The sequence below is a fragment of the Somniosus microcephalus genome, chromosome 12 (assembly GCF_052327205.1).
Source record: "Somniosus microcephalus isolate GS21.2 chromosome 12, FLI_Smic_1.0, whole genome shotgun sequence".
Classification (NCBI taxonomy): domain Eukaryota; kingdom Metazoa; phylum Chordata; class Chondrichthyes; order Squaliformes; family Somniosidae; genus Somniosus; species Somniosus microcephalus.
Genome location: NC_140998.1, coordinates 126,333,543 through 126,359,005, shown reverse-complemented (window position 1 = coordinate 126,359,005; position 25,463 = coordinate 126,333,543). Strand labels below are relative to the sequence as shown.

Genomic DNA, 25,463 nt, shown 5'->3' with positions numbered 1-25,463 from the left:
CGAAGAAGTGAGGGGGACGAAGGTCCGCGCCTGGTGAATGTCACAAATGAAGGCCGCGCCGCCATTTTAGCAGAAGTTCAAGCTCCGCTGCGAAACAATTGAACCGGAAGTGCCCTCTGACTTCCTGTTGCGGCCTGACGCCTGCGCAGTGCGAGCGCGGATCCAGGTGTGGGGCCTGTGAGGCGGTGCGGGGGAATCGGCGCCAAGTCACGGTAGAGACTGGTCCTGAACCGAGGTTCCTTCTTTACAGCGTCATTCGAGCAGCAGCCGTGCTGCCGACAGATTCGGTGCAGGTAGGTGAGGCCCAGGGCTCGTGGAGGGCGAGGCCGGCAGCGGACGGGAGCCAGGCTCTGGCCTAATTCAAGCACGCTTTACACCATTGCGCGCAGCGCTAGCTGTCATCACCAGCCCCGGGCGGGGTATCGGCCAGATTCTCAACCAGCCCTGTGTTCGACGTGAACTGTTATCTGGGTTTTAAACAGTTCCACTCTGTGGGTCGATGTGTTGAAATCTGGTACTCGGAGCCACTCTTCCATTGCCCACCTCTATTAGTTCATGGGCCCCTCAGATTTGCGGTGTGATTCCCTTCTCTCATTGTTTCCATTTCCCACGCCAGCTGCCCTGCGGCCTTCGAGTGTGGTTGCTATCAAGCTTACAGTTTTGTGCTCTGTGCCCACGTGTAATTGAGGTGTCGGATTGTTAAAGTTCACAAATGGAGGAGACTTTGATTGCATCATTCTGGGCTGGAAATTTAAGTGAAGTCCCAGGAGATGAAAGGCTACCCGACTTAACACCCTATGTCTAACTTCTAAATGTGCATTGCATTCTATGCTCGGGGAGCATCTATCCTTTCTTCTCCAATTCTTGATTAAAACTATATTAATTTCGGCTTAAATTTCATTTTTGTTAGACATGATCACTGGGAATGAAATTTTATGGAGATTTTTATATTTTGTCATGAATAGGATGCAAAATTCAAGTGAGGGGTTGTGGTAGCAAATACAGTTGCATTACCACAGGCTAGTTTTCAGTTTTCTGTTTCTGTGCATTGTGTGGATAGCTTTATGCCTCCTCCACATCAGCACTTTTTTCATCAGTCATTTAACCAGGGAAATTAATGGTGCTAATGAGGATTAGACAGTGAAATGTGAATATTCAAGTTGAAATAGCAATAAAATATACCACAAGACATACATATGCCAAAGGAATGGGGCAGAATGGCTGACAATCGAAACTGATATAACACAGCCAGTTCATGTTGACTGACGGCTCAACCGTTTTTTTCATTGAAATTTATTGAGAAATCTGAAGCCACCTCCATAGCATCAAGTGTGAATTCTGTAGTTACGATTCCATGGCTCCATTGTAATATATCACATTTGATGGATTTAACTGGAATAACTGCACATATGCAAACCTTTGGTGGCATTAACGAAAGGTTCTACTACCCAACAATATCAAGTTTTCTTGGTGCTATTTATACTAGAGAATTTAGCAACAATTGAACTCCGCGTGTGTAGATGCTGAAAAGTTGCCACTTTGCCATTTTTGCTACATCTTCCACAGTGTTGGGAAGGTTCGTGTCATGACAAACTGCACTGCTCGCTTGTTTAGTCAAAATCAAAACTGGACCCAATGGAAGTGCAGCTGTGATGGCATCTTTGATACCAGTGACATTTTGCTGTCAGTACTCTGAACCCACCTGACAGGGGTTACATTGCAGCACCAATGCCAGATCTGTTACAAACGTCAGTTTTAACACACTTGTCTCTTGGGTCAGAAACATTTGGGTTCAGGCCCCACTGCCAGAGCATAGAATCCAGGCTGACATTTTAGTGCAGTAGAGACTGCAGTGAGAGACTGCTGCCTTGTCAAGTGTTCCCTTTCAGGTGAGAAGTTAAACTTGAGATACTGGGATTATTTCCACTGGCACAGAGGAGGTTAAGAGGAGAGGGTTTAAAATTATGAAGGGTTTTGATATGAGTAAATAGGGAAAGACTATTTTCTCTAGTTGTGAGTCAGTGGCAACAGGTAGGCAATTTAAAACTGTCAAGAGAATTGGGATAAAATTGCAGGACCATGCAATGCTTTGCCATAGGGAGCAGAGGACATTGCATCTTGTATTGGAAGAGATAAATATTTGAAGCAGAGGAAGATACTGGGATTTGGGGATAAAGCAAGGCAATGGGATTAGTTTTCAATTGTTCTAGCAACAAGTTGGGGCAAGCATTGCACCAAAATGCCTCCCCATGTGCTGTAATCGTCTACATTTCTACATTAACACTGCACCTCATGGCCTTTCTAATATCAGTGTAACTTCGCTTTTCAAAAGAAAATGCCAGCTAGTACAGGCCAGAATATTTCAGCTTCAATCCCCTGTTTGTGCAGAGTCAGCTGGTCTCAGCCTCCGCATGCTATTGAAAGAAACAAAGCAAAACACACCAGATGCCTACTCCCAATTGCCATCCATTGACACATCTGGAAAATAGATATGTACATGGACACAGAACAGGATTTGCTCCGCTGCGATGTCCTCTATTGTCGAGGTTTTCACAAAGAATGGTTAATTTGGCGCTGTATCAGAAGGTGGTTGTGAAACTAGGAGTGGGAGGTAAACAGCTGAAAAAGCTTGTCGAGCTACATTTCAACAAATATTAACATTGTGTTTCAACTTTTAAGTCTGAAATATAATCATTTACTAGTTGATGAGCAAAGTGCTAGTGAATTAACAGTGCTACGTGCCAGCAAGGCCAGATGCATTTTGTTAGGCATGTTCACAACTAAATTGCTGAGAATCTGTAAATTATTACAACAGCCCAAACCAGCATTCCTTATTCCATCAGCAGAACCAACAGAAATGTTACCAAAGATCACATTTTTACACCTTGCTTACTTAACCAATTTATTGAAATGCCGTTCACCGCCACCAACGTGACAGCAAGTGAGCACAGTTTAAGCAACAATTCAGGAATTTTCCAGGTCACCGATGTGAAATGCCAAGCCTATTTACGTCAATTATTTATTTCTCCCTCAATACAAAATGATAGTGTGCATACTTCAAATATTCTACAGAAACAGAGATTTTCACTCTGAACGAATGACCCCGGAGTCATCTCTGCCAACAAGCGCACCTTTGGAGGCAACACTTGTAAAGTGTGAAAAGAAAAGGAAGAACCATTTCTAGAGCCTTTCATATCCTCAGCATAACCCAACGGGTTTTATAAATACTGGTTACTTTTGAAGTCCATTCACTTGTGATATAGGCAGTTTACACACCGCAATGCCCCACAAACAGGAATTGTGAACAGCGATAGGCAGGAAAAGATCCTTTGGTCCACCCAGAGAGAAGTGATTAGATAATCTGTTTTTGATGCATTGGCAGAGCAGGAATTCCTTGCTCCTCTTCAAATAGTGCCATAGGATATTTTACATCCTCTTTGGCAGGCAAACTTGATTTAACTTCCCATTAATTACAGTTTGTTATCACTTGGTATCAGTTTGGTGAATCGATGCTGTACACTCACTATGGCTTTAATACCCTTTTTATAATGGGTGCCCAAAACTACACACTGTACTCTAATTGATGTAACCATTTCCTTGCACAAGTTTAGGATAACATCTTTGCTCTTCTACTCTTAATAAAACCCAAAGTGCTTTTTTTAAATGGTTTTATCTACATGCATCACACTTTCAAATAGTTATTGTCGCACTCCTTGTTTCTCCTCCCAAGATGCATTAGCTGGCATTTATAACGGGTAGAGATTGTTGCTGCCAAATGTTGTCAGTGAACAGTCTTAATTTTCTGGCCCATGTTGGTGAATAATGATTTTCTATTTTAAGCAACTGCTTTCAAATCTTATTTTTACAAACTCATTGGGGATTGAGGAAATGAGGCATATGTTTGAGCCCTTGTGGCCTCGCAGCCTCCTTAACCAAAATTTGCTGAAGTAGAATGGTATTTTACGAGATCAGTTGTACCTATGCTACAACGGTGTCTGATAAATGTTGAGGATCCTTGTGATTTAAGTGATACATTTCATATAATGGGCTTGCATTTCAGTACCAGGTACTAGCGTGCTCCCCAAGCATTAGTCAAGCATGAACCTTGATGGTGAATGTCAGAAGCCCACTGGACAGCAGTAGGCCCTGATCCTATTATCCACACAATGCACATTTGGCAGGGGTTCTGGATAACAATCGGGACTGAGAACCTGAGCTGATTTTTCCCTCACTGACCCAAGCTTGCTAAGACAAATTATAGAACAACTTACTGCAGCTCTGCTTGGCTCAGCCAACACAACATGGGTCTTGGTCTTTCTGCTTTGTTTAGCTCATCTTACTGGCTAAACTCATTGACCTATGGGGGAGTGGGAAACCATGATATTTTAAATGTACACTGTGTGCCTTTCCAGAAGATGAATATAAAGTGGTTGTAGATATCAAGGAACAGTCCAGTGTATATTAAAGCTGCAGACAAGCTGAACTTATTGAAGCCACTGTAACATCTTTGTTTTTTGCTTTCATAAGTTACCTTAATACTGTAGTCAAACATACTGCAAAAAAGCAAGCTCTCTGGAATCTAAACACTTCATTGCCCTGATCTTCTATACTCTGGAATGTATTAAAGGGCATGTAATACTCTTTGAAAAATATTCCTGCAGTGTCTCTTTATCCTTGTATTGTACTGTCTTCCTTTTTAGTTCCTTTAAAGCTCCCAGGCTGAAACACACTAATCTCAACTGTGTGGTGGCTCTCCACAGGTATTTTCACCGTTTGTCAGTGCTGCTTTGTGTACAGCCAGTACACACTATTTTTACAGAACCCCTGTAACATTTTGTCTTTCTTTCTCTTGTCTCTTCCGCACTCATTTTTAGGATCCTGTTAGCTCGGCACGTTATCCAGCAGGCCAGCAACAATAAGTTGGCTGGTCTTTCTGTTGTCTTTTGATATACCAAAATATAATTCAATTTCTTTTTCTCTGTTTCAGAATGCCAGCTCTAAGTTGTCGGTTTTACCAACACAAATTTCCGGAGGTGGAAGATGTGGTGATGGTAAATGTCCGCTCCATTGCAGAGATGGGTGCCTATGTCAGCCTTCTAGAATACAACAACATTGAAGGCATGATTCTCCTCAGTGAGCTTTCAAGGAGACGTATCCGATCTATCAACAAACTGATTCGCATTGGTAGAAATGAATGTGTAGTTGTAATCCGAGTGGACAAAGAGAAAGGTACTGTAGTACACAGATTGCATTAACTAGAGGAGGTGTTCTTCAGATCTGGATTTTTAAATCTCTGACTACTTGCAGTATGGATGAGGGTAATTGGAGCCCCTTTAGTGGTTCAAGCTTTTCATTGTTTGCTCATCTCGCTTTTTTGTAAATTGTTTCTTGTGATAAATGTTGGCTCAGTGGCAGTAATCTTGCTCCTGAGTCAGGTGGTATGGGTTCAAGACCCGCTGTAGGACTTGAGCGCAAAATCTAGGCTGACGCTTCAGTGCTGCACTCTCTTTTGGATTAGACATTAAATCGAGGTGCAGTCTGCTCTCTTGGGTAGATGTAACAGATCCCATGGCACTGCTTGAAGAAGAGCAGAAGAATTCTTCTGGACAACATTTATCCCTTACTAATACCAGCAAAAACAGTCTTATTTATGGGACCTTGTGTGAAAGTTGGTTGCTGTGTTTGCCTACACTTCAAAAGTAATTCATTGGCTGTAAATTGCTTTGGGACATCCCAAGGATGTGAAAAGTGCTATATAAGAACATAAAGAGGAGCAGGAGTAGGCCATTTGGCCCTTCAAGTCTGCTCCGCCATGGCTGACCTTCTACCTCATCTCCACTTTCCTGAATTATCCCTTGAGTCCCTTAATATTCAAAAATCTGTTGATCTCTGTCTTGAATATACTCAACGACTGAGCCTCCACAGCCCTCTGGGGTAGAGAATTCCAACGATTCACCACCCTCTGTGTGAAGACATTTCTCCTCACCTCAGTCCTAAATGGCCAACCCCTTATTCTGAGACTGTGACCCCTGGTTCTAGACTCCCAAGCCAGGGGAAACATCCTCCCTGCATCTACCCTGTCAAGCCCTGTAAGAATTTTGTATGTTTCAATGAGACCACCTCTCATTCTTCTAAACTCTACAGAATAGAGGCCTAGTCTACTCAATCTCTCCTCATAGGACAATCCCCCCATCCCAGGAACCAGTCTGGTGAACCTTTGTTGCACTCCCTCTATAACAAGTATATCCTTCCTTAGGTAACGCAAGTTCTTTTTTTTCTTCAATATCAGCTGCTTATGTTTTTTGGACATATTTACATACATAAAAATGTCTGCAGCCTAAGACTAGTTAACTTATAACACATGGCCTAACCTTTTTTTTCTTAATGAAATTCCAAAACCAAAACTGAATTTAGAGTTCTTTCATGCTGTGATTTAATGTCCAGATGTCCTGTAAGAGCTACAGGTTATAGCCATTTGGCTTAAGTGTCCATGTGGTGAATTTAGCTTTTTAGGTGGGTTGCTTGAGGGAATTACTCAGCAGTGATGAAGTGATTCCCTATAAAGGAAATAAATATTGGAAAGAGTGTCAACCCAGTTTCTTGTCCATCTCGGGTAAAGATTGGAATTACTTTATATTAAAGTAAAGTAATTAAAACATAATTGTATTTGCTTCCAGAATTTTTTTTTCCCTTTGCATACTTACTTTAAGCTTCTGATGTTGACGACACCCAAGTGTACCTCGCCACCGCCTTTCTAGACCCTGCCACTATCTCTGATTTGTCACGCTGCTTGTCCGACATCCAGTACTGGATGAGCAGAAATTTCCTCCACCTAAATGTTGGCAAGACTGAAGCCATTGTCTTTGGTCCCCGCCACAAGCTCCATTTCCTAGCCACCAACTCCACCCCTCTCCCTGGCCACGATCTGAAGTTGAAACAGACCATTCGTAACCTTTATGTTGTTTTTGACCCCGAGATGAGCTTCCAACTACAAAACCGCTCCATCACCAAGACCGCCTACTTCCACCTTCGTAACATCGCCCGTCTCCGACCCTGCCGCCGCTCATCTGTTGCTGAAACCCTCATCCATGCCTTTTATAACCTCTACATTTGACTATTCCAATGCTCTCCTGGCCGGCCTCTCATCTTCCACCCTCCATAAACTTGAGCTCATCCAAAACTCTGCTGCCCGTATCCTAACTCGTACCAAGTCCCGTTCACCCATCACTTCTGTGCTCACTGACCTACGTTGGTTCCAAGTCCAGCATCGCCTTGATTTAAAAAATTTTAAACTCGTTTTCAGATCCCTTCCCTATCTCTGCAACCTCCTCCAGCCCTGCAAACCTCCGAGATCTCCAATTCTGGCCTCTTGCGCATCCCCGATTTTAATCGCTCCACCATTGGCGGCCATACCTTCATCTACCTAGGCCCGAAGCTCTGGTATTCCCTCCCTAAACCCCTCTGTCCTCCTTTAAGACGCTCCTTGAAACCTACCTCACCTGTACTAATATCTCCTTATGTGGCTTGGTGTCAGATTTTGTTTGATAACGTTCCTGTGAAGCGCCTTGGAATATTTTACTACATTAAAGGTGTTATTTTACGACATTAAAGGTGTTATGTAAATGCAAGTTGTTGTTGTTGGGAGCCCTAACCAATGCTGAAGCATCAGTTCAGTTGGAGTTCACATGAAATTTAGGATTATCCTGAGCTGTGTGGCATTGACTTTCGGAAACATGATGGGAGCCTGGTTTTATTTTCATAAAACTCACTGTACAGCTTTCAACTTAACGGAATGTTTTAGGACTGGCTCTTCACAGCAGGTGAATGATGGTTGAATAAGTGGTCATTGTGATTGATTGCTTTGTATCTGTCTTGTTTAATTCAGGTTACATTGATTTGTCTAAGCGCAGAGTTTCGCAAGAAGAAACCATAAAATGTGAAGACAAGTTTACCAAGTCCAAGACTGTAAGTGTTTTCTTCTTCACGTTTATTTACTACATTGATGGATGAAAAAGTTTGGTGTAGCAGCGATGGGTTATACAGCACCAAGAACTGACAATATTGGCCTAGAAATTCAGTTAAGGCCCGCCAGCAGGCTAACGCCCAAAAGTTAGCGCTGCGTGCGGAGCCGGGTGCGCCCGTCAGATATTCGGCTTTTGCGCCCCAAGTCGGAACCGGGCGCTATTCCAGGGTGTGCCCGCCCCTGCTTAGGGCGCTGAAACTGAATTTCTGCGCTGTAGGCCCCGCTGCGGAGCGGCAGGCTGCGGTACTGCAGGCCTCCTCCTCTTAAGGGGGAGGTGCCTGCAACAGCGAGATCGCCGCTGGATTGTGCCGGCAAATGAGCCCGGCACCACGGAGAAGTGCCGGGCTTGCGGAAAGCAGCCGGCAATGCCGCAGGGGGGCGGTGGAGGAGGCCGGGGAAGGAGGTGCGGGCAGGCGGCCGCCGAAAAAGCGGCCGGCCGCACCTCCACCTTAAAGCGCCCCAGTAGCGCAGCAGTACGGCCCCGTTTTTCAATCGCTGTTTGCGGCCGCTGCAGAAGAGGCGGCCGCAACTAAATATGGGGTTTGGGGCGGAACCGGGGCACTGCGCACACCGATGACGTCATCGGTGTCGGCGCAGCGCTACTGCTACCGCCGCCATTACCGCAGCGCTGAATATCAGTGCACCCTCTTACACTGGCGCAGAAACACTATTTGGGCAGTAACTGGGTGCAAAGTCCACTGAATTTCTAGCCCTTAGTATCTTACCTCTGTATAATGTATAGATTGTGATTTTATGTAGGTTTTTATGACAGCAGGCTTGTGGCATCACATGAATTGCTGACACCAATGCATTAATTTTTAATATAAATTTCTGTGGACATGGGCCTTGGCTCCATGTTGCCTTTGCTAACATCACAACTGAGATAGGGAGCTTGCTATACAGGTTTACTACCAGTCTCTGGCATGGTTTATTTCTTATGCCAATACAATACCCCACAAAACAATAAAAATTGATGTGCATTAAACTGTGTGTGTTTAAGCATAAAATGCCCAACATCCTAACAAATGACTTAAATGGAGGGAACGGTAGAATAGTGGTTATGTTACTGGACTAGTAATCCAGAGGCCTGGGCTAATGATCCGAAGACGTGAGTTCAAATTGCACCGTGGCAGCTGGGGAATTTAAATTCAGTTAATTAAATAAATCTGGATTAAAAAGCTGGTATCAGTAATGGTGACCATGAAACTTAAACCTGGATGACTGCAGCTCCAACAACACTCTAGAAGCTCAACACCATCCAGGACAAAGCAGCCCGCTTGATTGGCACCCCATCCACCACCTTAAACATTCACTCCCTCCACCACCAGCGTACCGTGGCTGCAGTGTGCACCATCTACAAGATGCACTGCAGCAACTCGCCAAGGCTTCTTCGATGGAACCTTCCATACCTGCGACCTCCACCACCTGGAAGGACAAGGGCAGCAGGCGCATGGAAACACCATCACCTCCCAAGTTCTCCTCCAAGTCACACACTATCCTGACTTAGAAACATATCGCTGTTCCTTCATTGTCGCTGGGTCAAAATCCTGGAACTCCCTTCCTAACAGCACTGTGAGAGTACCTTCACCTTGCGGACTGCAGCGGTTCAAGAAGGCGACTCCCCACCACCTTCTCGAGGGCAATTAGGGATGGGCAATAAATGCTGGCCTTGCCAGCGATGTCCACATCCCAGGAACGAATATAAAAAAAACATGAAATACAAATTTAAATTGCTTAATAGGTTCCACTGTAAAGTGGTGCTGGACCAAGTTCCCAGTAATTGACACTAATTTGTGCAAAGATTGGATATGTTTAAGCCTGGTGGGGCCACTTTCCCTGTTGGCTATTTGAGCAAAATGTAATTGCGCTAATAAAGAATTGTTTACAATTTTGCTGGAAGAGCACCGAACAAAGCTGATCCTGTAGTCGATCATATGTTAAAATGTCAGCTTGACTCAGTTGGTAGCATTCATGCCTTTGAATTAGAGGGTATGGGTTCAAGCCTGTTAGAAATTTTTGGTGTGCCGTAGATACTCCTTCGGGTTAGTGTCACCGGTCCCTCCCATGAGTGCCCCTGCATCCCTCATGATCGGGAGATGGCTTTCGCTGCCCAGTATCTAGACAGACAATAGTGTGACTGATTGGTGGTGGGGTTGAGGGGAATATAACAAGGAGACCCCCTTGTTACCTGAAATGGATATCATGGTCCTTGTAAGTGCCCTCGCATGCGCTTTTCAGTCTTCCAAGAGATGGACTGATTAACACTTGTGAGACAAGGCCAGATACAAATTGTTAAGCCCCTTCATTTAATAGTCACTAAAGGAATCACAGAATCACAGAAACCCCACAGTGCAGATAGAGGCCATTTCGGTCCATCGAGCCTGCACCGACACATATCCCACCCGATCCCCGTAACCCCTACACCAACACATATCCCACCCTATCCCTGTAACCCCACGTATTTAATCCCCCTAACACTAAGGGTCAATTTATCATAGCCAATCAACCTAACCCGCACATCTTTGGACTGTGGGAGGAAACCGGAGCACCCGGAGAAAACCCACGCAAACACGGGGAGAATGTGCAAACTCCACACAGACAGTCGCCCGAGGCCGGATTCGAACCCGGGTCTCTGGTGCTGTGAGGCAACAGTGCTAACCACTATGCCACCATGTACAGTATAACCATAAATAAGAAGTAAAACAATAAACCGCACTGCCTTTCCCTAGTTTAATAGGTTAAATATACTTGCTTTTGATCAGTTTTGGCATTGAATCAGACAAGCCTTACGCTGGGCCTTGGTGGGCTCTATTCTTGATAAGCTACCTGGGCCTTGCTCGTCTCTCTCGGAGCAGACATCACCAATTTCAAACATATGACTCTTTTTCCCTGTGTCCGCTGGAAGTGGAAGGGGGTTTGTCGACCTCTAGCCCCTCCTTTGTCCAGGGGCTGGTTAGTAGGGCTGCCAATTAAACTAGATACTACCCTCCCGAGAGTGAATTCTTACCAGACAGTCCTTGTTGTCTTTGCAAGAAAAGTACTCGTGCAAATGTCCTGCTGGAATCCATGAAACAAAATAATGAATTGTCGCAGATCATTATTGATAATGGTTACACTCGCTATCTTATTAACATATCAATCCCCTCTTTGTCCCAGTAGCTCCAGCACGTCCCTATATTTAAAAGAACTGGGAGAAAGCTACATATCTGTGAAATTAACCCTTTGAGTCCTGGACCTAAATCCCAGGGAGTTCTGGTGTCCCTCACCAAGCAGCACCAAAAGCAAATTAACTTGGTTTTCATCTAATTTGCTGGGTAAGGGAACTAACTATGTACAATTTGGCTGCCATTTTGAACCCTACAACAGCAGTGACTGCTTTTCAATAGGAATTTATTAGTCTGAAGCACTTTGGGACGTCTTCAAGACAAGGCAGTATCTTTTTAATGAACCCTCTTGTTAAAGAATAAAGACACATCATCACTGTTGAATATTAAACTCTCCTTGAGTGAAACGACTTTTCATCATGTTTGCTTTTTTTCAATAGGTGTATAGTATCCTGCGACATGTGGCAGAGGTGCTTGAGTACACTAAAGATGAACAGCTCGATAGTCTGTTTCAGAGAACAGCCTGGGTCTTCGATGAGAAGTACAGAAGGCCTGGATATGGAGCTTATGATGCATTTAAACATGCAGTTTCGTAAGAATTAATTTATTTTCTACTTCATTGAGGTTGGGGGCTTTCTGAGGACATTTGTCGTATCTCACAGCATTTATATTACCGAACCAGTTTTAATTGTAAGTGACTTTAATATAGCCGAGTTCTCTTGCTGTCAAATCTGCCCCTTTTATACTCGGCAACAACAGATAACTGTGCACGTTGCATTTAAGGGCACCAGGCAAAACCCCTCCCTGGGGGAGTTCTGATGTCTGTTTATTATGGGTTGCCATTGGAGATCCTCTTCTAAAGTAAATCGCAGGCCTCTTCAGTGAGCATAAAAAATTAATGGGATAAGCATGTATCCTATAAGCATTGTAATTGTGTTTCAGAAACCTAATCCAGCTGTGAACCCATCTGAAGCAACTTAGTTGCCACTTGATGGCAGCAGATGCAAGCTTTAGTTACAGTGCTGTTATTAAATTAGAGATATTAAGTGCTGCCGAATCAGAGAGTGTAAAATTAGAAGTTTCTTCTCCCTTCACGCAAAGACATTAACTCCTTTAATAACAATACTTGGCATTTATGCAATACCTTGGCTTTTCAAAATGTTTCAAAACATGTCAACAACTTGCATTTATAGAGTAGAAAAATATCCCAAAATGCTCCCAAAAAAATGGGCACCGAGCCAAAGAAGGGGATATTAGGAGAGTTGACTAAAAGGTTGGTCAAAGAGGCGAGTTTTAAAGAGTGTTTTACAGCAGGAGTCTTTTGGTGCTTCCCCGCTCGTCATTCCTGCGAGAGCCTTGGCAACAATTGTCGATAGAGCTAACTTAGTCAGGCATTTCTTGTCTATATGTATCAATTGATGGGTTTTTCAGTCTACTTGTCGCAGATGCATCTGTCCATGGTAGGAGTGGTTGCTGCACAATCCTTGTGGAGAGGAAGTCCCGTCTTCACACTGAGGATACCCTCCATCGTGTTGTATGGCACTACCACCGTGCTCATTGGGATAGATTCAGAACAGATCCAGCAGCTAAAAACTGTGCACCCGTGAGGCACTGTGGGCCATCAGCAGCAGCAGAATTGTATTCCACCACAATCTGTAACCTCATGGCCTGGCATATCCCTCATTCTACCATTACCTTCAAGGTAGGGGACCAACGCTGGTTCAATGAGGAGTGCAGAAGAGCATGCCAGGAGCAGCACCAGACATACTTAAAAATGAGGTGCCAACCTGGGGAAGCTACAACACAGAAGTAAATGGATTTGAGCTACAGATCAACCAAGATCTAATTGAATGGTGGAACAGGCTCGAGGGGCTGAATGGCCTATTCCTGTTCCTATGTTCTCCCATAGGACCTTTTACTTTGTGTTTATTTGCTACTTGCCTGTCTATTTACATAGTGTGGTAATCAGTCGGTTCTCAGTCTGTTGTGTGGAATCTGGCTGTGTGCAAAATTACTGCTGAATTTTCCTACTTAAGAGACTCTGCACTTAAGTAAATGTGGAGCACTTGGAAACATCTTGAGAAATGTGATGCAAGGGTGGTATAAATGCAAGTCTTTCTGTTGTTTCCTTGTTTAAAATGACATACATTGTCAGGCATTGTTATTAAACGTATTCATTCTTCTACAAAAATCGATCGTGTTGCGAAGGTAATTCAAGAACTTTTGACTCCATTCGACACAATGCCAACAAGAAGCTATCTTTTACGTACAAGCCTTGACGGTGACTGTTGGCACACGGTTACACCAGAGATGCATCACAGCTAGGACATGTCCTGTCTGCACATGTAATTCCAGCAGGATCACTGGATCATAATCGGGAGCAGCACCCATGGTTGATTGCCCTCGCCCCCCCCCCCCCCCCCCCCCCCAAACCAGCAGCTCTGAGAGCAGTTGTAACACTTCCACCACCACCTAGCTGAGATCAGTTAATTCACAACAGACCAAGGATTTATTGAAGGACTTCCTGGTCTGTGTGGCTCAGCTACTCCCTGGATAAATTCACTGCCTCACCATGGAAGCTCCCTGGGTGGTGGGCATATTAATCACCTCTTTCACCTTCCTGTCTCTCTTGCTCGCTCTCTCTTAAGGTTAGATCATCTGACTGTCTGTACTTGCTATGAAGAGAACAGTCTTGCATCGACTTATTTATTCTGCATATGTGATTTTTTTCCCCCTCTTTTTCCCCATAGAGACCCTACCATTCTGGACAGTCTTGACTTGACGGAAGAAGAGCGGGGTGTGTTACTTGAAAATATCAGACGACGTCTCACTCCACAGGCTGTTAAAATCCGGGCAGGTGTGTCTATTGTAATTCTGTAATGCATTGCGGAGCTGTGGAATTGATGTAAGCTCAACCAGTCATGTGTTTTGGGTTTGCATTAGTTGATTGATCAAACAAATGAATGTGATCCATTAAGCTATTCACCAACCATAGTAGAACACAGTTCAGTATTAAGATGATATATACCAGCATACCCTCCTCTCACCTCTTTTTGGGGTTAACTTTCCAGAAAAGACACTGGTTCTTAAGTATCTCACCCAAGTGGGTGTTCTTTGTGAGCTTGGACAATGATTGCTGCATGGCTATTTTGACTGATGGGGGAGGGGTGGGAGATGTGAAGAGTGGGCTCCTATCAAACCCTGTTCTTACCTGTCAACCACACGTACACACTTTTGGATTTGATCAGAGTTCACACTGTTTCTGGAAAGTTTAGTGCCCAGTGTTAATAAATCCAGTGCCTTTTTATTTCAAAATGTGACTAGTTACTTTCCCATATAATTGTAATAGTAAATGAAATGATCATTCTTGTGGTCAAATATTAAGGTTTGTTACCAAACTGGGTGAGTCAACACATTTTTGGATCACATGCAATTTGAACTGATTTTCAAACTACTATTCTCCTTTTTCCCCCCCACCACCATCCCCAATTTTCTTGGTTCTACTTCACAGACTGCATTATCCTTTTTCTCCCAATCTTGAAATCCTGGCCTACCATAGTTGCCAAATTCAATGCAGTTTTTTTTTTTAAACTTGATTTTCATACTGGTGTGGGTTTGGTCCTATAGCTGTTGGTTAGGCTAATTTTCTTGAACTTAACAAGATTCTTAATGCTGTTTACTTTGTCTGGGTAGTGCAAATGAGTCCGTTTATTTCTGCCTCAGTCACTTTGGCCAGGTTATCCTTACCGCACACGGAACACTCTGTTTTTTCACTGGAAGTGCCACTGCACAGGAATGGAAGTGTGTGTGCACACATACAGTAGTTCTCCCAACTTCAGAGAAAAACCAGACTGCTTGGGGTATGGATCAGTTGTGACCTAGCTCCAAATATGTTGCATCTGCCCATCACCAGAAATCAGTCAGATATTCGCCCGTTGATTTAGAGCAGTTTGTGTGCATCATTCCAGACAAGGGATTCTGGGACAGAGTGTAGACTCAAAACGGGTAGAGTGGAGCTAACGCAGAATTACTTGATTGTTGGACAACGACTTTCTGGGGAGAAAAGGGAAGTAGAAAGAAAATCAGCTGAATCAGAATGAGGCTTGAAAGCTCCTTGTGACAAATTTAACATCTGATGGAACTTGGTGCGAAAAAGGTATATTTTCTTCTGTGTAAAGTTAAAAGAAAATTCTTTTACTAAACTGTCTTAGTGAAAGAATATCTCTTCAAATTGACACAGAGGATATGTAATAAAAGTGTAAGATTGTTTCTTGCCAAGCTTCGTTCATAGAATTACATAGAATATACAGCACGGAAACAGGCCATTCAGCCCAACTAGTTTGTGCTGGTGTTTATACTCCACACGAGACTTCTCCCATTCTGTCTGCCTCATCGCAGTCTTTCAGCATATTTTTCTATTCTGTTTTCTCTTGTACTCGTCTAGTTTCTTTTTGAAAGCATCTTAGCTATTTGCCTCAAACACTTCCTGTGGTAGTGAGTTTCACATTCTAACCACCCTCTTAAGTAAAGAAATATCTCCTTATTTCCCTATTGGATTTATTAGTAACTATCTTGTATTTATGGCCACAACACAATAGCAAAATACTGCAGATGCTGGAAATCTGAAATAACAACAGAAAATGCTGGAAAAACTCGGCAGGTTAGGCAGCTTCAGTGGAGAGAGAAAAACAGAGTTAACGTTTCAGGTCGATGATCCTTCGTCAGAACTGTCATCCAATCTGTATTTGGTCTCCCCAATGTAGAGGAGAACACATCGTGAGCAGCGAATACCGTATACTAAATTGTAAGAAGTACAATTAAATCACTGTTTCACCTGGAAGGAGTGTTGGGGGCCCTGGACAGTGGGAAGGGAGGAGGTAAAAGAGCAGGTGTTACATCTCCTGCGCTTGCACAGGAAGGTGATGTGGGGTGGGGAAAGGGGTGTTGGGGGTGATAGAGGAGTGGACCAGGGTGTCGCAGAGGGAGCGGTCCCTTTGGAATGCTGAAAGGGGAGGGGAAGATGTGTTTGGTGGTGGGATCACGCTGGAGGTGGCGGAAATGGCGGAGGATGATCTGTTGAATGTGGAGGCTGGTGGGGTGAAAGGTGAGGACAAGGGGAACCCTATTGTGGTTCTGGGAGGGAGGGGAAGGGGTGAGAGCAAAAGTGTGGGAAATAGAATGGACACGGTCAAGGGCCATGTCAACCACGGTAGAGGGGAATCCTCGGTTGAGGAAAAAGGAAGACATGTCCGAAGCACTGGTATGGAAGGTGGCATTTTTCTCTCTGTCCTCGGCCTATTACATTGTTCAAATTAAGCTCGAGGAATAGCACCTCATCTTATTAACCTGCGTCGCTGCTTTTAGTGATTTGTGTATCTGTACTGTCAGATTCCTCTACCCCATTTAGACATTTATTTTCCAAGGAGTATGTGGCCTCCTTATTCTTCCTAACAAAATGTATCACTTCACACTTATCTATATTGAAGTTCATTTGCCAATTACCCGCCCACTCTGCAAGTTTATTAATGTCTTCCTGTATTTTGTTCCAGTCCTCCTCTCTGTTAACTGTACTCCCCAATTTGGTGCCGTTTGCAAATTTTGAAATTGTACTTCCAATTCCCCAAGTCCAAATGGTTTATGTAAATTGTGAACAACAGTGGTCCCAGCACCGATCCCTATGGAACACCACTTCACATCTTTTGCCAGTCTGAATAACTACCTTTAACCCCAGCTCTCTTTTCTGTTTTGTAGCCAGTTTGCTATCCATTCTGCTACTTGTCCCCTGACTCCACATGTTCTGATCTTAGTCATGAGTCTACTATGCGGTACCTTGGCGAAGGCCTTTTGGAAATTTAAATACATTGTGTCTACTGCATTACCCTTATCTACCTTTCTGTTACTACTTCAATGAATTCAATAAGGTTAGTCAAGCATGACCTTCTGTTTTGGAATCCATGCTGACTACTCTATTTTCTTTTCAGTTTCTAGATGTTTTTCTATTACTTTTTTGAGTAAGGATTCCATTATCTTTCCTACCACCAACGTTAAGCTAATTGGTCTATAGTAACCCCGGACTTGTTCTATCTCCCCTTTTAAATGTAGGAATCACTTTAGCTGTCTGCCAGTCCTCTGGCACCATTCCCTTTTCTAATGAATTTATATATTTATTTATTTATTTGTAATAGTGCCTCTGTTGTCTCTTCCCTAACGTTTAATATGCGCGGATACAATTCATCCGTACCAGAAGTTTTATCCTCTAAGTTTGATTAGTTTATTAATTATCCCCCCCCCCCCCCTCTATCTTAAATGTCTTTACATCCCTTTTGACCTCTTCTAATGTCATGCCCACCTGTAGTCTCCCTGGTAAATACTGAGGCAAAGCAACTATTCCACATTTCTGCCATTTCACTGTCATTACCTGAATGGTCCTATCCTTTCCTGATTTTTCTTTTGTTATTTATGTGTCTATAGAATACTTTTGATTTAATTTTGTAGTTCCTCTTTACCGTCCTAATTTTAAAAAAACCGTTTTCCTAATCTTTTCGTATTCCCTTTTGTCATCCTCCTTTGTTGTCTATGTACTTAGTGTATGCCTTTTTCTTTAGTTTCAATTTTGCCCTTATTTGATTATTCATCCAACGTGTCATATTACTGGCTAGTTTGTTCTTGCTTTTTAGTGGGATATTTATAGAATGGAGACCAGAACTGTGCACAGTACTCTGTGTGGCCTGACCAGGGTCCTATACAGGTTTAACATAACTTCACTATTTTGGAATTCTATACACCTAGAAATAAATCCTAGTACTGGTGGTGGTGGGGGGGGTCACCATTGACCAGAAACTTAACTGGACCAGCCACATAAATACTGTGGCTACAAGAGCAGATCAGAGGCTGGGTATTCTGCAGTGAGTGTCTCACCTCCTGACTCCCCAAAGCCCTTCCACCATCTACAAGGCATAAGTAATGGAATACTCTCCACTTGCTTGGATGAGTGCAGCTCCAACAACGCTCTAGAAGCTCGACACCATCCAAGACAAAGCAGCCCGCTTGATTGGCACCCCATCCACCACCTTAAACATTCACTCTCTCCACCACTGGCGTACTGTGGCTGCAGTGTGTACCATCTACAAAATGCACTGCAGCAACTTGCCAAGGCTTCTTCGGCAGCACCTCCCAAACCCACGGCCTCTACCACCTAGAAGGACAAGGGCAGCAGGTGTATGGGAACACCACCACCTCCAAGTTCCCCTCCAAGTCACACACCATCCTGACTTAGAAGTATATCGCCGTTCTTTCATCGTCGCTGGGTCAAAATACTGGAACTCCCTCCCTAACAGCACTGTGGGAGTACCTTCACCACACAGACTGCAGTGGTTCAAGGCGGCGGCTCACCACCACCTTCTCAGGCAATTAGGGATGGGCAATAAATGCTGGCTTTGCCAGCGACGCCCACACCCCACGAACGAATTTTTAAAAATGCGCACGGCGTTGGGAGGCAACATGTTCAAGGACTTTGGAGAGGAAAGGAAGGTTGGAGATGGGGCAGTCTTTTGCAAGGACAAAGGGGCTAAGAGTGGGTTTATTGTTTGGGGGGGGGGGGGTGGAGGGGATTGCTGACAGCAGTTTTGAAAGTGAAGGGGGACCGTACCCAAGGAGAGGGAACCATTTACAATGTCAGCTAGCATGGGGGTCAGGAAGGGAGGTTGGGTGGTCAACAGTTTAGTGCGAATGGGTCTCATGGATAAGATGAGCTCCGAAAGGGCTTGAGGACAGAGAGGTGAGAAACGAGAGAAAAATGCGGGTTTAGGACCTGGGTGGGCAAAGGAAAGGGGGAGACTCAGCTGAATGGATGATCTCAATCAGTGACACAGAAGTTCATGAGCTCCTTGCTTTGTTGTTGGAGGAGGTAGGGGAGAGGGGTTTAAGGAGATGGTTGGTAGTGGAGAAAAGAAACAGAAGGTTATCTTTGCTCTCCAGGATAATCCTGGAGTAGTCAGCAGTGTGATGGAATACTTGCCTAGATGTGTGCTGCTCCAACACTCCTCAAGAAGTTCGACACCATCCAGGACAAAGCAGCCCGCTTGATTGGCACCCCATCCACCACCTTAAACATTCACCCCCTCCACGCACCATGGCTGCAGTGTGTACCATCTACAAGATGCACTGCAGCAACTCGCCACGGCATCTTCGATGGAACCTGCCGTACCTGCGACCTCTACCACCTAAAAGGACAAGGGCAGCAGGCACACGGGAAAACTACCACCTGCAAGTTCCCCTCCAAGTCACACACCATCCTGACTTGGAAATATATTGCCATTCCTTCATCGTCGCTGGGTCAAAATCCTGGAACTCCCTCCCTAACAGCACTGCGGAAGTACCTTCGCCACCCGACTGCAGCGGTTCAAGAAGGCGGCTCACCACCACCTTCTCAAGGGCAGTTGGGGATTGGCAACAAATGCTGGCCTTGCCAGTGACGCCCACATCTCGTGAATGAATTAAAAAGAAAAGTTGCTTCTTCTTAAATAGGGTGCGTTTCTTTACTTTTGAGCTTTCCTACTTCAAGCCTCACTTAAGCTTTTCAATTTTTATATCTTAAACCAGATATTGAAGTTGCGTGTTATGGATACGAAGGTATAGATGCTGTTAAAGAGGCACTTAGAGCTGGTCTAGAATGTTCTACTGAAATTATGCCCATTAAGGTGAGTGCCGGGGATTGTTCAAACCACAAAGCATTTTCTAATAGCAGTGGCTTAACATGATCATGATGCTGCATTGTAACAAATGACTACAGGAGCCAGAAAGCATAATATATCCAGGGACCTGCTCAAAACGTTTACAAAATCTGAATAATGAGATCTGTCCAATTGCACTTTTTTTACTGTGATAGATTTGGCTGACTTAGTAGAGTTTTGTTAATGCTGTACAGTAGTCATTGTGCAATGACAATAACAAGTTACAAAAACCAATTTCACTTGGTAAGAAAATATTGATTGTTTAACTGATTCTTGGCAGATATTTTTAACTACATTGTGCAACCTCCACCATAGATGTCAAGAACTGGTGGTTTGCATAAACTCTACAGTTTGCAAGCAGTGAATTATGACTGCAACACAAATGGTTTATTTTGCTTAACCCACTTGTGTGGTGAATGGAACTTTTTTTTGGTGAAACTTTCCTACATTTTGTGACATGTAAGGTCTTGACTGTTTTTTGAAAGCAGTGTTATAAGATTGTGCCCGGGGCTTGAAGGATGAGGTTATCTAATAGGTTTCATGACTGCCAGTGTTTTTTATCTGCCTTGTTTTTGTGAGAGGTTTTGTGCTTTATAATTAACATTCAACGCCAGAGGGAAGACATAGCACTCAAAATTGGTGCAGGCCTGCGTGCTCATAATAGAACAATAGCTGAATGGAGACATAAGAAATCATTTTAAACTTAAATACGTTTTATACAGTTCTGTCAGAGCAAACTGAAATCATACTGCAATTGTCTGGAAATGGATATTGCAAAACCGGGAGAATTTTTGTTAAAAGAATTTTCTCCTGTTTCTCCTCTTCAAAGTCCTGACTCACGCTGGAGTACAATTCCACACTTGCCTCCAGTGCTGTGATCTCTCGCCCTGCTCATGCTTCTTGTGTGAACCGAGGCAGTGCATGTCAGCAGGCTAGAAGACATCATAATTGTAGGACCCCAACACTTGCCTTGGCTGATACTCAGCTTGTGGTGTGCCGACCTAGATCTTCTGGTCTGACAGCTCAGTAACACACTAAAGTATTGGGGGAAGTTCTGATGGAAATTTGAAATGTTACAGTAAAGCCTGTCTTGCACACCACAAATTAGGCAGAATATGCCCAAGCAAGCTTTTAGTTGTGTTTGGGGAAAATTGAACAAAATTAGATTGTTAAGCTTAGATTTGTTTTGATGCTGTCAGGTCCTGCAAATTTAGGTTTTATTTTACATTTGTATGGAAGTGGCCTCTGTAGATGTTCTTTTCCACTAGCCAAGTATTATCATGCCAAATGCAAAGTTTCTATAGCACAAAACCTGTATGTAGGGAGGATGGAACCCTATTATAATTTCATATACAATAATCTTTGCTTAATATTAACCGTTTGTGCTCAGAACCCTGCAATATGTGAAGCACTGTCAGCAAAGGCTGACTAGGCTGGGGTTCTTTTCTCTAGAAATTATGAACGTGTTTGATAGGGTAGACGTAGAGAAGATGTTTCCACTTGCAGGGGTGACCAAAACTAGGGGCCATAAATACAAGATAGTCACTAATAAATCCAATAAAGAAGTCAGGAGAAACTTCTTTACCCAAAGAGTGGTTAGAATGTGGAACTTGCTACCACATGGAGTAGTTAAGGCGAATAGCATAGATACATTTAAGGGGAAGCTAAATGAGTACATGAGGGAGAAAGGAATAGAAGGATATGCTTTTAGTTAGGTGAAGTAGGATGTGTTAAGCATAAACACCGGCACAGACTAATTGGGCTGTAAATTCTATGTAGTTATAAAGTGACTAGTTTAGACAAGTAGGGCTAGAAATTCAGTAAGGCCCCGCCAGCTTTGCGCCCAGTTACCGCCCAAAGAGTGCTTCTGCGCCAATAGAGGAGTTTGCGCTGATATGCAGCGGTAATGGCGGCGGTAGCCGGTAGCGCTGCGCCGGCACCGATGACGTCATCGGTGTGCGCAGTGCCCCGGTTCCGGCCCGACCCCCATATTTAGTTGCGGCCGCCTCTTCTGCAGCAGCCGCAAACAACGTTCTGCAACCGTGGCCGTCCTGCAGCCCTAGTGGCGCTAGTTAAGGCGGAGGTGCGGCCGGCCGCTTTTTCGGCGGCCGCCTGCCCGCACCTCCTTCCCCAGCCTCCTCCACCCCCCCCCCCCCCCCCCCCGCGGCATTGCCGGCTGCTTTCCGCGAGCCCGGCACTTCTCCGTGGTGCCGGGCTCATTTGCCGGCACTATCAAGCGGCGATCTCCCCGTTGCAGGCACCTCCCCCTTAAGAGAAGGAGGAGGCCTGCAGTACCGCAGCCTGCCGCTCCGCAGCGGGTGGCGCAGCGGCACCTACAGCGCTGAAATTCAGTTTCAGCGCCCCAAGCGGGGGCGGGCACACCCTGGAATAGCGCCCGGTTCCGACTTGGGGCGCAAAAACTGAATTTCTGACGGTCGCAACTGGCTCCGCGCGCAGCGCTAACTTTTGGGCGCAAGCGAGCTGGCGGGGCCTTACTGAATTTCTAGGCCGTAGTATTTTTGGAATGTAGATGGGTTTGTTAGTGAACCATAAATGAAGAAAACATTTTATTTCCAAATGGGGAAATCTTGTTTATTATCATTAAAAAATCTCAAATGAACGGAGGTGGAAACCTGACTGCACAAATATGATGTAGGATTTAGGCATCTATTTTGAGTGCTAAATCTTTGCTCTGAATAACCGTATGTCTAGGTTTTTTGTTTCTGTGCTCGCCAACCTGAAAAATTAAACAGTGATGTTTATATATTGTTGGGAAATGGAAATAGCTTTGCAGCAATGCATAAGTGGCTGTGTAATGCCACTGTTGGTTCATTAGAAACTTTGAATATGTTTAATTTTTTTAAAAATCTATTATTGAAATGTGACAAATTGCGCAGTTACACTTGGGGATGGGGAGGGGGGGCATAATGGATCGGGTTAGCAGAATTTTAACCAATCCCTTGATTTTCACAGTAGAAAATGTCAATAACAAAAGTGTTAAAATAATTGAATTGAAATGCTAACGAGACTTATAACAGTGGTATATGGACGCAACAGTTGGAAAAATTGACTCATGAAAAATTGTCAGTTCAGCAGAAGAACATTGACACGCAAGTTTGTGTAATCTTACAAGCAAACCCTTGGATGTCATTTGATACTGTGTGAAGAACTGGTCCAGGAGGCCCTAAGTAAAAAGATTGCCAGGCAATGTAAAACATGGCATGCAGCAATTGGATGAAATTTCAGAAGAAATGGGTAGAACATACATTGTTGCTTTATTTGTAATTCACGTTGGCTTGATCCATGTCAGCTAAACCTCCTTTTATAGAGCGTGTATTTGAACTCTGGAAGTCCTTTCTTCATAGAGTATGGTGGCTGACAATCTTTATTCTCAGTTCCTGCACTTGGTTGAAGATCAGTATTCTCCTATAATCTCATTGGTGTTTAATTTTTGCTTCCCTATCTAGATAAATCTAATAGCTCCTCCAAGATACGTTATGACTACTACAACACTTGAGCGTACAGAAGGCCTTTCTATTCTAAACCAAGCCATGTCTGCAATTAAAGAGCGGATCGAGGAGAAAAGGGGAGTGTTCAACATCCAGATGGAGGTCAGTGCCATGTTTTCTTAACCTCCTTTTGAATACATTCCTTGCTTCCTCTCTGTACCAATCCCTGTAATCAAGAATGTCTTCTTCAACATGGTTCAGAAGTTACTGTGGGATTGAGTGTGTGTCCTGCCACTCAGTACTCTGTTTTCAAACAGCACCACTATACTGTCCCAAGAACTGCAGTACCTGAGAGTTGAATATACTTTAAGAAAACACATGGCTGACTTTGCAAACCAGGTCCAAATAGCTTAGACGAGGGACAGGTTGATGGTGCCATGCATTGGAGCACTGATGGGTTGTTCACTTCAGTGGTTTGCACTCTTGGTTCCTTGTTGTTCATTCATTCAGGAGGAGTATTAAGTGGAAGCCAGGAACTTTCCTAAAGGTAATGAGAGCAGCCACCTGGACCCCCCCCCTCAAAGTAGTCAGGGTCAGAATTAAATCAGTTCTGGCTGTGGTGTGTATGGCACAAGATAACTGAAAGGGAGCACCGATTAGTTTGCGTATCTGCCCTTGTACTACATGTTTTAACTAATCGAAATGCACCTCTTTCCAATGTTTTGTACCTCAGCTGATTTATTGAAAAGTCACTTTGATGATGGAATGGGTGTCCTTTGTCTGTATCTAATTTGTGATCACACTTCATTATCTACACTAATGTGACAGGTGTGTGCAAGTAACCAAAATAGACAGTAACTTTGTCTATATGTGTACTTAAATTAACAACTTACAGCTGCAAAAGTTTACATTTTCTATTATAATTACATTTTAAACTGATCTGGATTTTTGCCTTAAATACATCTGAAATGGAATGGAATGCACTTTGTTCAAACTTTTTCAGTTCCTAGTTTGGTTCTGTAAAGGGAGCTTGTATGCAATCTTTAAGCCATACCAATTGTCTTCACATTTTTCACAAGTTGTTCATTTTTATATGGCCTTCACAGCCCAAGGTAGTTACAGATACCGATGAGACAGAACTGGCTAGACAACTTGAGCGACTGGAACGGGAAAATGCTGAGGTTGATGGAGACGACGATGCAGATGAAATGGAAGCAAAAACTGAGGATTAATTAGCTGCTGAACACAGGAAGTTGACGAGGGAAACACAAAACTCCATTCAAAATACAGACTCCAAAGCTATCAGTATTGGATGTATCCAAAAGACTTCACGCAAGAGTATTTGATTTCTCATTTACATAGCTTGTGATTGGGAATTGTTCTGTACCATTTTCTTTTCAGGGTTCCAATAGAAAATGTTCCAGGCTGGCCTAATTCTTTGGGAAGTTGTAACTGCCCCAGTGTAAAAATGATGCAGTGGGGAGCAAGTTGAGTGCCTGTTACATTTACAGCAGGAATTTTCCAAATTGAAACACTTGAAAATCGCTAATTGTTTAATCATACTGGAGTTTTACAAGAATGTGGTTCTGTGGGAGGAAAGAAAAAGTTTTTCAAGCAAAATTGTATTCAGAACATTTAACAAAAAAAAACAATAAACATTGGTAAAATGTAGTGACTTTTGACCCTCAAGCCTTTAAACTTTTTTTCTTACATGCATTTCTGACACATTGCCTTTGCGCACTACATGACAAATCATGGTCATCACTAACAAATTACAGTTTTCTACAAGATCAAATTCGAGGCCTAAATGGAGGGTGTGACTTAGTCAATTTTTTCCACTAGCAAAGCTATTTCTGCACTTTGCTCCTGTAACATAACTTGGCTGTAATTGCATGAAATTTGATATGCAAGTCAAAACCACTCGAATACTTTTAATCATTTTGGATTTTGAAAGGGAACTTCTCCAATACCAAACTAATTTATTGCTTAATATACTCAGATTATCCTATTATGCCTATAGTACAATTGTAGGCAGAGCTGAATTGTGGCGTAGGGGCCTGACTGAGTACATTAGAAATGGTGAAGTTTGATGTTCACTGACCAATAATAACACCTCATTGCTATGTTATATTTAATATCAATTTTATGATGGCAC

At 43.6% G+C, this 25,463-nt stretch overlaps 1 protein-coding gene across 1 annotated transcript; it reads left to right on the top strand.

Moving 5' to 3' along the window:
• The first annotated feature begins 145 nt into the window (after window positions 1-145).
• Window positions 146-24,979, top strand: LOC147109512 (eukaryotic translation initiation factor 2 subunit 1). The gene is made up of 8 exons (XM_086003520.1): window positions 146-293; window positions 4,988-5,229; window positions 7,886-7,965; window positions 11,568-11,719; window positions 13,878-13,984; window positions 19,729-19,826; window positions 23,327-23,470; window positions 24,415-24,979. Exons 2-8 carry the CDS (start codon window positions 4,989-4,991, stop codon window positions 24,538-24,540), a joined length of 948 nt encoding a protein of 315 aa, XP_085859646.1. The 5' UTR covers window positions 146-293; window position 4,988; the 3' UTR covers window positions 24,541-24,979.
• Window positions 24,980-25,463: the final 484 nt, after the last annotated feature.